Genomic DNA, 15,812 nt, shown 5'->3' with positions numbered 1-15,812 from the left:
GTTGTATATTATGTGATTGCATGAAGCTGCAGTTAGTGTTTTGTTACATATCCATTGATACAGGCTGTAGGTGGCTTTAGTTGTACTGTTCTTGCTGTGTTGTCTGGGTATGGTATTACATCCTGGTTGTTTCTCTGCAGGCATTTCAGTAAGACTATGGAGGAGCTTGTCCATGATCTTGTGTCGGCGCTGGAAGAAAGCTCCGAACAGGCCAGAGGATGCTTCGCCGACACTGGCGATCACTCCCGGAGCATATCGTGTCTCCTCAAACGACAAGCACGGAAGCGGAGAGGGAGGAAGAGGCGCTCCGATAATACCCATCACCCATGGGAGACAGGACACTGTCTAAGTGACGGCTCGGAATCCAGTCTAGAAGAACAGAACAAGGACTATCGAGAATGTCTTGGTAATAATAAGAAAGACAGCGACTCGGATGATCAGCTGCTTCTGGCAAAGCGGAGAGCGTCCTCCAACATCAACAGTATACGCAGCAAAAGGCCTTTGTGGCACGAAACGGACCTGCTTGTCGATGCCTTGGGGAGCAGGACCTTGCGGAGGAGAAGGAAAGTGAAGAGGATGTCCATAGACCCACCCGCAGAGGTCACCAGTACACTGACGCTCTCACAAAGCCTCGACCAGTCCATGGACAATGACACCAAACACTATCAGCACCTGGAGATGGCTAAGTGTAAAATTAAGAAAAGGAAAATTGCTCCTCCGAGGCACGGGCCTGAGATTCCTGATGAGGGCGTTGTGGTGGAAGGAGAAGACATGGGCCACGGACACAAAGACAAGATGGAGTATGAGGAGCAGAAGGGCTCAGATGAGAACATGAGTGACAGGTGGTTTTGGGGTTACCCTCTATTTGTACAGTCATGTTATAGAATACAGGTTTTCAGGAATCCTCTTGGTCAGTCCAGTCTGGTACAGCATAGTCCTCCACTTGCAGTGTGTAATTCTAGCATTGTTATACGCAAATGTCATTTATTTCAGGCCATAAGTCTTCGCACAAATGGTCAGACTCGGGTGGCCAAACTGGGAGCAGGCCCACACCGTGGTAACCTAGATCCTGCCCAGTGAGTGTCAGCTTAAGGGGTGAATTCAATTAGCAGCTGTAAATTTTCTCTAGCATCTATAAGGGATATTGGGGACACATTAGTATGATGGGTATAGACGGGATCCAAAGGAGCCAGTCCACTTAAAAGTTTCTTCACTGGGTGTGCTGGCTACTCCCCTCTATGCCCCCTCCCACAGGCAGTTTAGAAGAAAGTGCCCTCAGGAGAAGATGCACACTCTGCAGCTCCAGAGTTTTCCTTCAATTTCTTTTAAACTTTTGTTTATTTCGGTATGCTGTATGAGCAACAGCATACCTGCACCGTGGGAGTTAGGGGGAGGGGGGGGGGGGGGGGGGGGCGGTCGCCGCCTTACGAGGTGCAGAGCCGCTACCCCGCTGCAGGACCACCGTCCTGACCGGTTGTTGTTTAGCGGGGCACTGCGCCTTGGATGTCACAGCCGCAGCATGCCGCACACTCCTAACGTGACGTCGGTGGTGAGTACAAACCGGGAAGGTGTGGGCTGCTAGGGGGGTACCCTGGTCCAAAGTGCGGCTGACCACGAGCGCGGCGTACGGGACCCTCCCGGGGGGGTCTTGCTAAGATCCCCCGTGTTAACTGGCACAAAACTGCTATCTGGGTCCTCTGTAGGGCAGGAATTGTTAGTGTTACTGTGATATACAGAGCTGACAGTCTCACTGGGGCATTGCAGCTCAGGGCGGGCTGGTGTCCTCTCTCTGTGTCTCCTCTCACATACAGTAGGGTAGGCTTGCATATATAACTGTGTATGTTATTGTGAAACAAAAACTGTTCAGTTTATGTCACACTCAGATTCTCCTTATCATCTGATTCTGTTTTATGTGAACAATGCAGCCAAGGGGCAGTGGGAGAGTGTTCAGAGTCAACATGGCTCAGGTCTCTTAAAAGTATGATGTCCGATATGTCATCCCAACTCACTGCTAATGTGCAGAAAACTCAGCTACTACAGCAGGCTGTTGCAGATTTAGCTGCTAGAGCAGAGGCACATCCCCCTCTCTCCCATGCAGGTCCACAAAAACGTGGTTTACCTGCTGTACTCTCTGATACAGATGATGATATACAGGAGGATGGGGATGACCTGGGTCCCGTTAGTGGGGATCCTGATTCTGTATAGGGTATTGAACCCCTAATTCTGGCTATACGGGACGTGTTAAAGCTCCCTCTAGAGGATGCTGCATCTCAGCAGTCATTTTTCTTTATACAAAACAAGCCTAATGTCACTTTCCCTGACTCTACAGAGTTAGATAACCTATTCAAGCAGGTCTGGAAAATTCCAGACAAAAAATTCAAAGTGTCCAAAGAGTTTTCTGCTGCGGGGTACACTGGGCTCCACAAGGAATAACATTGGGGTGTAGAGTAGGATCTTGATCCGAGGCACCAACAGGCTCAAAGCTTTGACTGTTCCCAAGATGCACAGCGCCGCCTCCTCTATAACCCCGCCTCCGTGTACAGGAGCTCAGTTTGTAAGTTTGTGCTGCAGTAAGCAGGCAATCAACAGGGGGGCTGCTCCTACAGCGCTAAAGAAAAAGCTATTTCAGAAGGAAAGAAAATCTGAAGAATTCAAGGGCTGTAGCAGTGTCTGGATGTCAGTCAGATATCCCCTGCTGCAGCTCCATCACTCCCCCAGCGGCGCTGTATACTCCCGAGCCCTGATTGCCGGGTAATTACAGCGGAGGCTCCGGTGTTGTTCTGGTTAGTCACACACTTGCCGCTGTCCTCCCGGATCGCGTGGCCGCATACAGGGGGAGGTAAGGAGGTCTCTGTGGCCCTCTGTAATCGCAATCCGGCGTGGCCGGTGGGAGGCGGCCCGCACGCGCTGGCGTCACTGTAAGGGGCAGGGGCTCCACTAGCCACCTGGGCACAGGTCGGTTTTCTTCGTAAAACCGTTTGTTTGACAGCCCGCAGCGCCGGGTGGGGAAGCCAGCTCGGGGGATAAGGACTGACCTGTAGCCCCTCCCCCAGCCCCAGGTCGCCATTTAGGCAAATGTTCCCTCCCTGGAGCTTCATATCTCTCTCCCTCACTCCCTGTCAGCCGCCATTACACGAAGCTGCTGTGTTCTTGGGACTGCTGGGGCAAATCCTCCCACTGAAGTATTCTACCTGTCACTGGGACAGTGTTTCTTAAGAAAGAGTGCATTCTTTCAGGGTTGTGTGGTACAAATACCCTGTGATATACATCCAGTATCTACTGTGTTTTGTTATATCTACTGTATGTGCGTGTGTGTATGTAATAAATAAATATATATATATATATATATATATATATATATAGAGAGAGAGAGCTATACTGAGTATTACTTTGCATTGCTAGTCCAGTGCAGTCTTATTGTATGATATACCTTCTGCATTGCACATTGTAACTTTCTGTGTGTGTGCATGTAGCTGCTGAGTGGCTGCCATTTTGTGTATTTCGCTCATCCTGCTACCCCTATATTCTTTAACCTGAGGGGGCTAGGTGCGTCAGGTTTAATAGACTATATAGGTGTTTCACGAGATATACTTACTGTGTATTTTCACTGTGTGATTTCTGGTCACAAAATATCTCTTGGGTTCCCAGTTTGTGCTGATAACACTACACTGGGAGTTCTTGCTGGATATAGTGCTGCTAATATTGTACCAGGTTGCCTGATATTGAGCTTCTCATTATGTCAGCTGCAAGGGGCAACGGAACTGGGGCTTATCCCACATTGAGTGGTGGTGACGCTGCAGACACATTTGAGGAAAACATGGCAGCAGAGAGTTCAGGTTCTGGGGGTTCTTTGCCCCCTAGTGGGTTTGTAGCAACGGGGGTCCACAATGACCTGCCCTGGGCTACCTTCTCCACGTTATTAAATACGCTGGTAACTAAACTTATGCCCCCTGTGGGACCGCCTATGCCAATACAGCAGTTTATGGTCCCTGCAGTCAATCCACCATGGGCGGATCAGATTTCATCTCCGTTACAGCACTGAAACCAATCACTGACTAAAAGAAGTCCAACTCTCGCCAACCTAAGACTAAGGCGTCTTCTAAATGGGCCGCTACTTCCTCACAATCCACCGCTGTTCCAGACACTTCCTCTGAGGATGGCGCATACACTGACCCCACAGACACTGACTGATGCTTCAGATGGGGAGGGACGGTCACAGGTGGATGTCCTTGATTTGATTGAGGCTATCTGGTTGATTCTTCAAATTTCTGATGAACCGGAAGATTTAAACGTAAGAAAGTGGTTAAACAAGTTTTGCCTCATTCTCAACACCTGGCTGACATACGTCAGGAATCCTGGGAAAATCCAGAACTGAAGTTCACGCCGCATAAGAAAATGTTGGCTCGCTATCCTCTCTCTGCGGAGCTAAGTAAAAATTGGGAAACTCCTCCGCCTGTAGACTCCCAGGTTGCAAGACTGGTCGTTTCCTCAGCTCTGCCAGTGACTACTGTCACCTCCTCTGAAAGATCAAACGGATAGACGTGTGGAGGATTGTATAAAGGTGATTAACACCCTAACGGGCTGTGCATAGGCCAACCATTGCAGCGACATGGGCTGCTGAAGCTGTTGAAGCATGGGCTCAGGAGCTGGAGGCGGAGCTACCTTCTGACGCTTCTGATCATGCTAGACAATGTCTTTCATATATTACCACGGCTTCTCACTATCTTAAGGAGATGGCTTCCGATGCCAGGGTGTTGGCGGCCAAGGCTGCGACTACGTCCATCTTAGCTCGGCGTATCCTTTGGTTGAGATCCTGGTCTGTGGATCTGGATTCTAAGAAAACCCTGGAGGTACTTCCTTTCAAGGGAGACATTCTTTTCGGAGAAGACCTCAATAAGATCGTGGCTGACTTAGCTTCTGCTAAAACAGCTTGCCTACAGAGTACGGCACCTTCGGTGCCGAAGGCTAAAAGTACCTTCTCTCGTTCCTTTCGCCCTCCAGGAAAGGCAAATGGTCAGGCGTACCCGAAACAAGCTCGTACTTCCAAACCTGCTAAGCCCAGACCCAAGCGGGCCTGGGCTGTCCGTCGGCCTGCTTCCAAAACAGATAAGCCCTCTGGGGGGGGGGGGGGGGGGTGTAACTTCTAGGATTTACCCAGGAATGGTTGAAGACCATTTCCAGTGCCTGGGTACGGGAAGTCGCCACTCGAGGTTTACGCAGTATCCTTCAAGAATCGTCCCCCTCATCGATTTTGTCTGACAGACGTCCCTTCGGATCCGGTGAAGGTGAAAACTCTTAATTCGGTGGTACAGTCCCTCCTGGACACAGGAGGGGTAGTACAAGTGCCTCTGGCTCAGAGAGGCAAGGGGTACTATTCACCGCTGTTTCTAGTCCCGAAACTGAACGGGTCCTCACGGCCCATTCTCAACCTTCATTACCAGTTTCGGACGTTACCCTTTGGTTTGGCCACGGCTCCGCGGGTATTCACCAAAGTCATGGCGGTAATGACGGCTGTGCTACGCCTTCAGGGGGACAGGATACTCCCGTATCTAGATGACTTACTGATACTGGCAAACTCCCCAGAAATTCTCCTACGTCATTTGGATGTGACAATCCAGTTTATGCAAACTCACAGGTGGCTCATCAACTGGAAGAAATCTTCCCTGGTCCCTGCTCAGAGCATGGTACACCTGGGGGCATTGTTGGACACTCCCAACCAACCAGCGGTTGTTCTTGTCTCAGGAGAAGATCCTGAAACCTCAGGACAAGATTTGATGCTTCCTATTTCGTCCACAAGTGTCGATACATTCGGCAATGCAAGTGCTAGGCCTCATGGTGTCGACCTTCGACATGGAGTACGCTCAATTCCATTCCCGCCCTCTACAGAAGTTGATTCTGGCCAAGTGGGACAGCCTGCCTCACCGGATCAGGTCTCAAATGATCTCCTTGTCTCCGGAGGTCCGTCTGTCACTGAGCTGGTGGCTTCAGGACCACCGATTGACCGGGGAGTCATCCCTTCTGGATCTCCAACTGGGTCCTTCTGACGACGTATGCCAGTCTGAGGGGTTGGGGCGCAGTGTTGGAGCAACACTCCCTTCAGGGCCGGTGGACCAAGGAGGAGTCTCTCCTCCCGATAAACATTCTGGAACTGCAGGCAGTGTTCAATGCACTGAATCTGGCCCAGCATTTGATACTTAACAGACCTGTTCAAGTACAATCGGACAATGCCACCACGGTGGCGTACATAAATCATCAGAGCGGCACTCGAAGCCGCATGGCAATGAGGGAAGTATCAAGGATTCTTCAATGGGCGGATCGCCATCTACCAGCCATATCGGCAGTGTTCATTTCGGGGATCCTCAACTGGGAAGCGGACTTTCTCAGTCGTCAGAACGTACACGCTGGAGAGTGGAGCCTCCATCCAGATGTATTTCAACTCCTTGTGGACAAGTGGGGCCTTCCAGATGTAGACTTGATGGCGTCTCGACACAATCACAAGGTACCGGTCTTTGGAGCAAGGACAAGGGATCCTCAAGCGGCATTCGTAGACGCACTGGCAATCCCATGGAGCTTTCAGCTGCCATATGTGTTCCCTCTGGTGTCACTCCTGCCCAGAGTAATAAGGAAGTTCAAACAGGAAGGATGACTCCTGCTTCTGATCGCTCCGGCGCGGCCCAGTCGGCACTTGTTCTCAGATCTACAGGGCATCTCGTTAGATCTTCCCCTTCTACTTCCACAACATCCAGACCTCCTCGTTCAGGGCCTTTTTGTTTACCAGGATTTGGCCCGTCTGGCTTTGACGGCGTGGCTCTTGAAGCTTCTGTCCTGAGGGCCAAGGGTTTTTCTGAGGCGGTCATTTAAACTATGTTGAAGGCCCGTAAGCCAGCTTCTGCTCGGATTTACCATAGGTTCTGGAATTCTTACTTTGCTTGGTGCGCGTCTAATAACCATGACGTTTACGAGTTTAGTACGGCCAAACTATTGGCCTTCCTACAACAGGGCCTGGACTTAGACCTTCGTCTGGCATCCCTCAAGGTTCACATTTCTGCCTTGTTGGTATGGTTTCAGAGAAAGATTGCTACCCTGCCTGATGTTCATACTTTCACTCAGGGGGTGTTACGGACTTAACCTCCTTATGTACCACCAGTGGCCCCTTGGGATATGTCAGTGGTTCTGGAGGCCTTGCAAGAGTATCCGTTTGAACCTCTTGCGTCTGCAGACCTTAAGTGGCTTTCCCTTAAGGTCTTGTTTTTGCTGGTTATTGCCTCTGCTAGAAAGGTCTCGGACTTAAGTGCCTTATCCTGTAAGTCCCCCTATCTGATTTTTCACCGGGACCGGGCAGTTCTTAGAACGTGCCCTGGTTATTTGCCTAAGGTGGTGTCTTCCTTCCGCCTTAACCAGGAGATTGTAGTTCCGGACTTTAGTACTCCTGAGTTGTCCTCCAAAGAGCGGTCTTTGGATGTGGTACGGGCTCTCCGTATCTATGTGAAGAGAACTGCCTCCATTAGGAAGTCTGATTCTCTCTTTGTACTGTTTGGATTTCACAAACGTTGCTGGCCTGCTAACAAGCAGACATTGGCCAGATGGATTAGAATGGTGATTGCACATGCTTATGTACAGGCTGGTCTTCCAGCTTCTGCTACCATCAAAGCCCATTCTACTCGGTCTGTTGAACCTTCTTGGGCGTCCCGCCGTGGTGCGACTCTTAAACAATTGTGCAAGGCGGCTACGTGGTCCTCAGTGAACACGTTCATAAGGTTCTATGCCTTTGATACTTCCGCCTCCCAGGATGCTTCCTTTGGACGCCGGGTTCTTGTGCCCGCTACAGTGCGTCCCCTCCCATGAGGAACTGCTTTAGGACATCCCGATGTTATTCCTTGTGGATCCCAGTGTACCCCGCAGCAGAAAACAAGATTTATGGTAAGAACTTACTGTTGTTAAATCTCTTACTGCAAGGTACACTGGGCTCCACAAGGTGCCCACCCTGATGCACTTGGCTTCTTTGGGTTGGTATGGCATTAGCCGCTGACACCCTCTCTTGTCGTGAGTGTGTGGTGTGTGTGTGTGTGTGGCTTCTAACGATTGTCATCTCTGTTACCTGCTACTGTCTTGCTGTGAGTGGTTGGGGTACCGCGGCTGGCGCCTTGCTTTGTGTGGTTGGGGTACCGTGGCTAGCGCCTTGCTTTGTGTGGTTGGGGTACCGTGGCTAGCGCCTTGCTTTGTGTGGTTGGGGTACCGTGGCTAGCGCCTTGCTTTGTGTGGTTGGGGTACCGTGGCTAGTGCCTTGCTTTGTGTGGTTGGGGTACTGTGGCTAGCTCTTTGCTGTGTGTGGTTGGGGTACTGTGGCTAGCTCTTTGCTGTGTGTGGTTGGGGTACTGCGACTAGCGCTTTTGCTTTGTGTGGTTGGGGTACCGTGGCTAGCGCTTTGCTTTGTGTGGTTGGGGTACCGTGGCTAGCGCCTTGCTTTGTGTGGTTGGGATACCGTGGCTGGCGCCTTGCTTTGTGTGGTTGGGATACCGTGGCTGGCGCCTTGCTTTGTGTGGTTGGGATACCGTGGCTGGCGCCTTGCTCTTTGTGTGGTTGGGATACCGTGGCTGGCGCCTTGCTCTTTGTGTGGTTGGGGTACCGTGGCTAGCGCCTTGCTTTGTGTGGTTGGGATACCGTGGCTGGCACCTTGCTTTGTGTGGTTGGGATACCGTGGCTGGCGCCTTGCTTTGTGTGGTTGGGGTACCATGGCTGGCGCCTTGCTTTGTGTGGTTGGGGTACCGTGGCTAGTGCCTTGCTTTGTGTGGTTGGGGTACCGTGGCTAGCGCCTTGCTTTGTGTGGTTGGGATACCGTGGCTGGCGCCTTGCTTTGTGTGGTTGGGGTACCGTGGCCAGTGCCTTGCTTTGTGTGGTTGGGGTACCGTGGCCGGCGCCTTGCTTTGTGTGGTTGGGGTACCGTGGCTGGCGCCTTGCTTTGTGTGGTTGGGGTACCGTGGCTAGCGCCTTGCTTTGTGTGGTTGGGGTACCGTGGCTAGCGCCTTGCTTTGTGTGGTTGGGATACCGTGGCTGGCACCTTGCTTTGTGTGGTTGGGATACCGTGGCTGGCACCTTGCTTTGTGTGGTTGGGATACCGTGGCTGGCGCCTTGCTTTGTGTGGTTGGGGTACCGTGGCCAGTGCCTTGCTTTGTGTGGTTGGGGTACCGTGGCTGGCGCCTTGCTTTGTGTGGTTGGGGTACCGTGGCTAGCGCCTTGCTTTGTGTGGTTGGGGTACCGTGGCTCGCGCTTTGATTTGTCTTTCTTGGATTTAAAAAAACAAGCATTTGTACAGTCTACAATAGGGGCATTGCAAAACTCCAGGACAGTTCATCATCAGTTAAGCAATAAATATAAATTTTAAACCTGAAAAATGATCATATTCACAGCGCGTTTATTGCGCGAGAAGATTGTGACATCAGCATATTACATGGTCTGGGATTTCACATCCCTACATGAAGATTTACAAATGCTCACTGGTCCCTGGTCAGCGTTGGATAGTTACTTTTAATTCTTGGTGATATAAGTAGTTTTTTGGGAAGCTTCTCTTTCTCCTCTGATGCAGACTTTGAGACCCCCCCCACCCCACCACCACCTCCCCAACCCCACCCAAAAAAACAAAAAAAAACAATTTCGGCGTAGGCTACTCTCATACTGTTTTCAAACAATCAATGAAATAATTGTAGTATGTGCTGGTGATGCGATGGGAGGGGACTAATATTAACGGCATTACCGTGGCGTCATCATTTACATGTAGGCAGTGGCTGTGTACTGATGGCTGCCACCACTTTTACTACAGTGACCCATATATCATTAAGTCGCCCATTCTTTATGCACAGATGCAAAAACAGTAATTGCAGCAAAGTCCTTTTAGCGCATATAGGGGAACGGTCCTGACATTCTGTTGTGGAACGCTGTGAGAGAGAACCTCAGACGGAAATGCGCAGTCTGTAAGTGCACAGGGTACCAGATTAGGATGGCTGCTAACGACGCCCCGGTAACCTCGTGCACTTGCTGTACTCTCTGGTTTAGGCTGCTGACTACTTTCAGGCCTTGCTAATAATCACCTCTTTCTTCGGGGCCCGCTGTTTGATATGCAGGAGCGAGGCCGGCGACGGCTTCTGGTGGAGATTGCTCCCTCCTGCAGCCGTTGTGTTCTGGGATCAGACTGAATGGTGGATAATAAAATCCATCAATTGTGTCAGCACCTCTGTGCAGGCGCATCTGGCTCCCTGTCAGTGTCCCATTAGGTTCTCTGGGTTTTATGTGCCAAAAATAATACGCTTGCTCCTTCATAAAGCCGCGCCATTTGCAGCATGATTGCAAACACATTTCATTTCTCTCTCGTTCTTCCATTTGATATGTAAAAGAGAGTGAATATCGTCTACTTTTCCCGTATTAATCTTCTTGTGTTTTGTGCCTCTTCCAGCGAATCCAGCAGTATTAGCAGCAGCGACGCGGGATTGTTTACCAACGATGAGGGACGCCAAGGTACTGAAACATTTATACTCCGCTTGCCGATTTAAGTCTAATTGAAACGTGCTAATTAGTGAAACATCTTCCGCCTTCTAATTAATACTGTCAGAGAAGCCCAAATACTGCACTATGACAGCGGTGTAATGCGATAATAGTAGACTTTCTAATGATTCTTATTGCAGCAAATCATTGTTTACCTAATGTAACGGTACGTCTGATTATCTGCCAGAGACTGTAATTACCGCCGCTGCTGCGCCATGTGCCGCTCTAGCGTTTGGTCCGAGCATTTTCATACAGATGTTAATGCAAGGCTGGATATTATATAGAATAATGGGGCAGATGTATTAACCTGGAGAAGGCATAAGGAAGTGATACACCAGTGATAAGTCCAAGGTGATAAACACACCAGCCAATCAGCTCCTAACTGTTCATTTACATATTGGAGCTGATTGGCTGGTGCGTTTATCACCTTCCACTTGTCACTGGTTTATCACTTCCTTATGTCATCTCCAGGTTAATACATCTACCCCAATAATTCCTGTACAGAATAGTTATCCAGCGGTCAAACGCACCGGGATATGTTTGCTGCAAGCTGTCATGTTTCTCATCAGGTCTATCCCGGATCCCGGGCTCGTGTCACATTATATATCTGGACTGCACACCCTAATTTTAAACATAAGTGGTGCTGAGGCTTGTAGTGCCTCGCAAGAAAACAATATGTGAACACTCTGAGCACTAAGAACACTGAAAAAATTATCATAAAATGTACAATTCAACATGGAGTAAAATTGAGGTTCTTAGCATGGCCACCTACCACGTCACGGTGACCTCATCGCGTGGAACCCTCACATTCCTAATACTGGCCTTTACATTTATCCAGGTCTTATCTATGATATAGATGTATGTAGGCAGCACATACAGGGACCTATACCTGAGAGCAGGGGATGTAAGACAATGAAACTGTCCTTACACCACACTTGCATGGAGGAACATGTGTCCTTTACGTGGAATTTAAGTTCTTTTGTGGGTTATTTCTCCTGAAAGGTCCACAGTAATATCCACAGGATCTACATTGGGATATGAGGTAGCGTCAGCGGAATGGCACCAACGATCAAAGCTTTCGGCCTCCCAGAATGAAACAGGCCCATCTCCTATATTCCTGGCTCAGGCAATTCAGTTTTTGGTTGGTGCGGCAGGAGCCGGACCGTGGTCTAGGGCTGCTGATTTTTTTTGCAGCCATAAGCTTTTTCTTTCATTTATTTTTATAGTCTTATTCTTTGAGTGATCTTTCTAAAAAGCGTCTTATACGCATCTTAGAAAGAGTCGCTCCGCCGAGTCGCGACAACGCTTACTCCCGAGTACAGTGCTGTTTCGGCGGGCGTCAGTGAAGATGTGCTAGCAAGTCCAGTTGGTGGTTTGTAAATAACCTCACTGCTATGACATGGTGTTATAACTGATACCTGTAACCACCCATCTGGAGCTTCTATTGGGGGAGTAGCTACATGACGATCTCCTATATCTATAGACTGCCTATCCCTCACACCAAAGACGCCTTCCCTTTAATCACAGTTATGAAATTCATACTGCATGTAATTTACACTGAATTGCTAAACCAAAAACCAGGGGTGGGGAACCTGCATGTGGCCCAAATAACCTACATATACAGTTCCCTTGTTGGTAATCTTAAAGACTAGATATCACAGAGGTCACTCAGGGGCAGATGTATTAACCTGGAGAAGACATAAGGAAGTGATAAACCAGTGATAAGTGGAAGGTGATAAACACACTGGCCAATATGTAAATTAACAGTTAGGAGCTGATTGGCTGGAGCGTTTATCGCCTTGTACTTATCACTGGTTTATCACTTCCTTATGCCGTCTCCAGGTTACATCTGCCCCTCAGTCCATTAATTCGTGTATATTGCATAGTAATTGCCCCTGCCTAAATGTAATGTGGGGTCCCCAGGATCTGAGTACTGATGAAGTCACCTGTGTAAATGTGTATTACATCCCCTACGTCACATGACTTCCAGCTATAAGCACTCACCCCCTTCTCTCACCCCAACCCAGTATTGTGATGTGTTTATGGCACACAGACATCCCAGCTAACAATAGAGACTACAGGAGACACTGGGGACTGAGCGCTATTAGACAGAACTAGAAGAAAGACTGCAACAGAATAACATGGCCATAGATTGACTGTTGAATGCAGAAAATGAGGCACCGTGACTAGGAGTGCAATACATTCTGCTCCAGCTGTAACCCCTTGCCTGCTGCTGATACATGATTGGGCAGGCTGTTGCTGTGGTGAATACAATATAACCGTATAATAAAGCTTGTTGTATCTCGTTAGCAGGCTTAGGCAAACTAAAGCTTTCTGAGCATGCTGGGCTTTGTGGTGCCAGCCAGCCGGAGAGCCGTAGGTGGCATACCCCTACAGTACAGTAACCACAGATATAGAGAATACGTTGTAGTAATAGCCAGGTTTATATGTAATAGGTGTGTGGGGGAGACATCTACATGTGTATGATACATTGTACATGTATGTTCCACTTACCTACCGGGCTGTGTTCTCTCCCCAGGTGACGACGAGCAGAGTGACTGGTTCTATGAGAGTGAGTCCGGGGGAGCGTGCGGCATGACCGGGGTAATCCCGTGGTGGGAGCAGCAAGACTCCGCTGACCTGGAGAGGGAGCTCCCTGATCCCGTGTTTGAGAGTATCCTGACCGGCTCCTTTCCCCTGATGTCCCACTGCGCACAGAGAGGTCCGTGCACGGCTGCATTACACACTGCATTACACACTGCATTACACACTGCATCACACACTGCATCACACACTGCATTACACACTGCATTACACACTGCATCACACACTGCATCACACACTGCATCACACACTGCATTACACACTGCATCACACACTGTATGCCCAATGTATGTCCTCTGCACTCTCTGCTGCCCAGCAAGAGAACATATCTGCCCCAGCAAGAGAACATATCTGCCCCAGCAAGCGTATAATGGCTGATGTCTGCCACATACTGGTAGATACACTCTGCTAGAGAGTAGATCAAACCATGAAAAATATAAAGTATGTCTCTCTTCTGTAACCTGAAACATCTGCCTGTCACATAATGTGGTATTGGTGAGCATGGGGGTCCCATAAGTTAGGATTTAGTTTATCAGACGTGACACACAGACAATAAGAGCAATGTATATACTCTGCTCAAAAAAATAAAGGGAACACTAAAATAACACATCCTAGATCTGAATGAATGAAATATTCTTATTAAATACTTTGTTCTTTACATAGTTGAATGTGCTGACAACAAAATCACACAAAAATTATCAATGGAAATCAAATTTATTAACCCATGAAGGTCTGGATTTGGAGTCACCCTCAAAATTAAAGTGGAAAAACACACTACAGGCTGATCCAACTTTGATGTAATGTCCTTAAAACAAGTCAAAATGAGGCTCAGTAGTGTGTGTGGCCTCCACGTGCCTGTATGACCTCCCTACAACCCACACAAGTGGCTCAGGTAGTGCAGCTCATCCAGGATGGCACATCAATGCAAGCTGTGGCAAGAAGGTTTGCTGTGTCTGTCAGCGTAGTGTCCAGAGCATGGAGGCGCTACCACGAGACAGGCCAGTACATCAGGAGAAGTGGAGGAGGCCGTAGGAGGGCAACAACCCAGCAGCAGGACCGCTACCACCGCCTTTGTGCAAGGAGGAACAGGAGGAGCACTGCCAGAGCCCTGCAAAATGACCTCCAGCAAGCCACAAATGTGCATGTGTCTACTCAAATGATCAGAAACAGACTCCATGAGGGTGGTATGAGGGCCCGACGTCCACAGGTGGGGGTTGTGCTTACAGCCCAACACCGTGCAGGACGTTTGGCATTTGCCAGAGAACACCAAGATTGGCAAATTCGCCACTGGCGCCCTGTGCTCTTCACAGATGAAAGCAGGTTCTCACTTTACACATGTGACAGATGTGATAGAGTGTGGAGATGCCAAGGAGAACGTTCTGCTGCCTGCAACATCCTCCAACATGACCGGTTTGGCAGTGGGTCAGTAATGGTGTGGGGTGGCATTTCTTTGGGGGGCCGCACAGCCCTCCATGTGCTTGCCAGAGGTAGCCTGACTGACATTAGGTACCGAGATGAGATCCTCAGACCCCTTGTGAGACCATATGCTGGTGCGGTTGGCCCTGGGTTCCTCCTAATGCAAGACAATGCTAGACCTCATGTGGCTGGAGTGTGCCAGCAGTTCTTTCAAGATGAAGGCATTGATGCTATGGACTGGCCCGCCCGTTCCCCAGACCTGAATCCAATTGAGCACATCAGGGACATCATGTCTCGCTCCATCCACCAACGCTACGTTGCACCACAGACTGTCCAGGAGTTGGCGGATGCTTTAGTCCAGGTCTGGGAGGAGATCCCTCAGGAGACCATCCGCCACCATCAGGAGCATGCCCAGGTGTTGTAGGTAGGTCATACAGGCACGTGGAGGCCACACACACTACTGAGCCTCATTTTGACTTGTTTTAAGGACATTACATCAAAGTTGGATCAGCCTGTAGTGTGTTTTTCCACTTTAATTTTGAGGGTGACTCCAAATCCAGACCTCCATGGGTTAATAAATTTGATTTCCATTGATAATTTGTGTGATTTTGTTGTCAGCACATTCAACTATGTAAAGAACAAAGTATTTAATAAGAATATTTCATTCATTCATATCTAGGATGTGTTATCTTAGTGTTCCCTTTATTGTTTTGAGCAGTGTACATTCATCCCATACAGCGGGAGTGCCTGCAGCTTCCTGTATATTGCTGCAGAGTTCAGCGCCGTCAGGCTGGATACTTTCCTGTTGTATTTTCTGAATTGCTACAACCGGGACCCTGTACTACCCTGCTCCTGCTCTCCTGTGTGTGACGTCAGCCCTGTACTACCCTGCTCCTGCTCTCCTGTGTGTGACCTCAGCCCTGTACTACCCTGCTCCTGCTCTCCTGTGTGTGACGTCAGCCCTGTACTACACTGCTCCTGCTCTCCTGTGTGTGACGTCAGCCCTGTACTACCCTGCTCCTGCTCTCCTGTGTGTGACGTCAGCCCTGTACTACACTGCTCCTGCTCTCCTGTGCGTGACGTCAGCCCTGTACTACCCTGCTCCTGCTCTCCTGTGTGTGACGTCAGCCCTGTACTACCCTGCTCTCCTGTGTGTGACGTCAGCCCTGTACTACCCTGCTCCTGCTCTCCTGTGTGTGACGTCAGCCCTGTACTACCCTGCTCCTGCTCTCCTGTGTGTGACGTCAGCCCTGTAC

At 49.5% G+C, this 15,812-nt stretch overlaps 1 protein-coding gene across 4 annotated transcripts in view; it reads left to right on the top strand.

The window, feature by feature from the left end:
* The window catches only part of GPATCH2 (G-patch domain containing 2), a 291,695-nt gene that overhangs the window by 48,816 nt on the left and 227,067 nt on the right, over nucleotides 1-15,812 (top strand). For all 4 annotated transcript variants that reach the window (XM_063919113.1, XM_063919114.1, XM_063919116.1 and 1 more), the window contains exons 2-4: nucleotides 141-842; nucleotides 10,448-10,509; nucleotides 13,076-13,258. In XM_063919113.1, coding sequence (XP_063775183.1) covers nucleotides 141-842; nucleotides 10,448-10,509; nucleotides 13,076-13,258 — 947 coding nt within the window. The remainder of the gene's footprint in view (nucleotides 1-140; nucleotides 843-10,447; nucleotides 10,510-13,075; nucleotides 13,259-15,812) is intronic.

The sequence above is a fragment of the Pseudophryne corroboree genome, chromosome 4 (genome assembly GCF_028390025.1).
Source record: "Pseudophryne corroboree isolate aPseCor3 chromosome 4, aPseCor3.hap2, whole genome shotgun sequence".
NCBI classification, from domain to species: Eukaryota; Metazoa; Chordata; class Amphibia; order Anura; family Myobatrachidae; genus Pseudophryne; species Pseudophryne corroboree.
The sequence above is the reverse complement of the archived record's forward strand: the minus strand, read 5'-3'. Positions and strand labels throughout refer to the sequence as shown.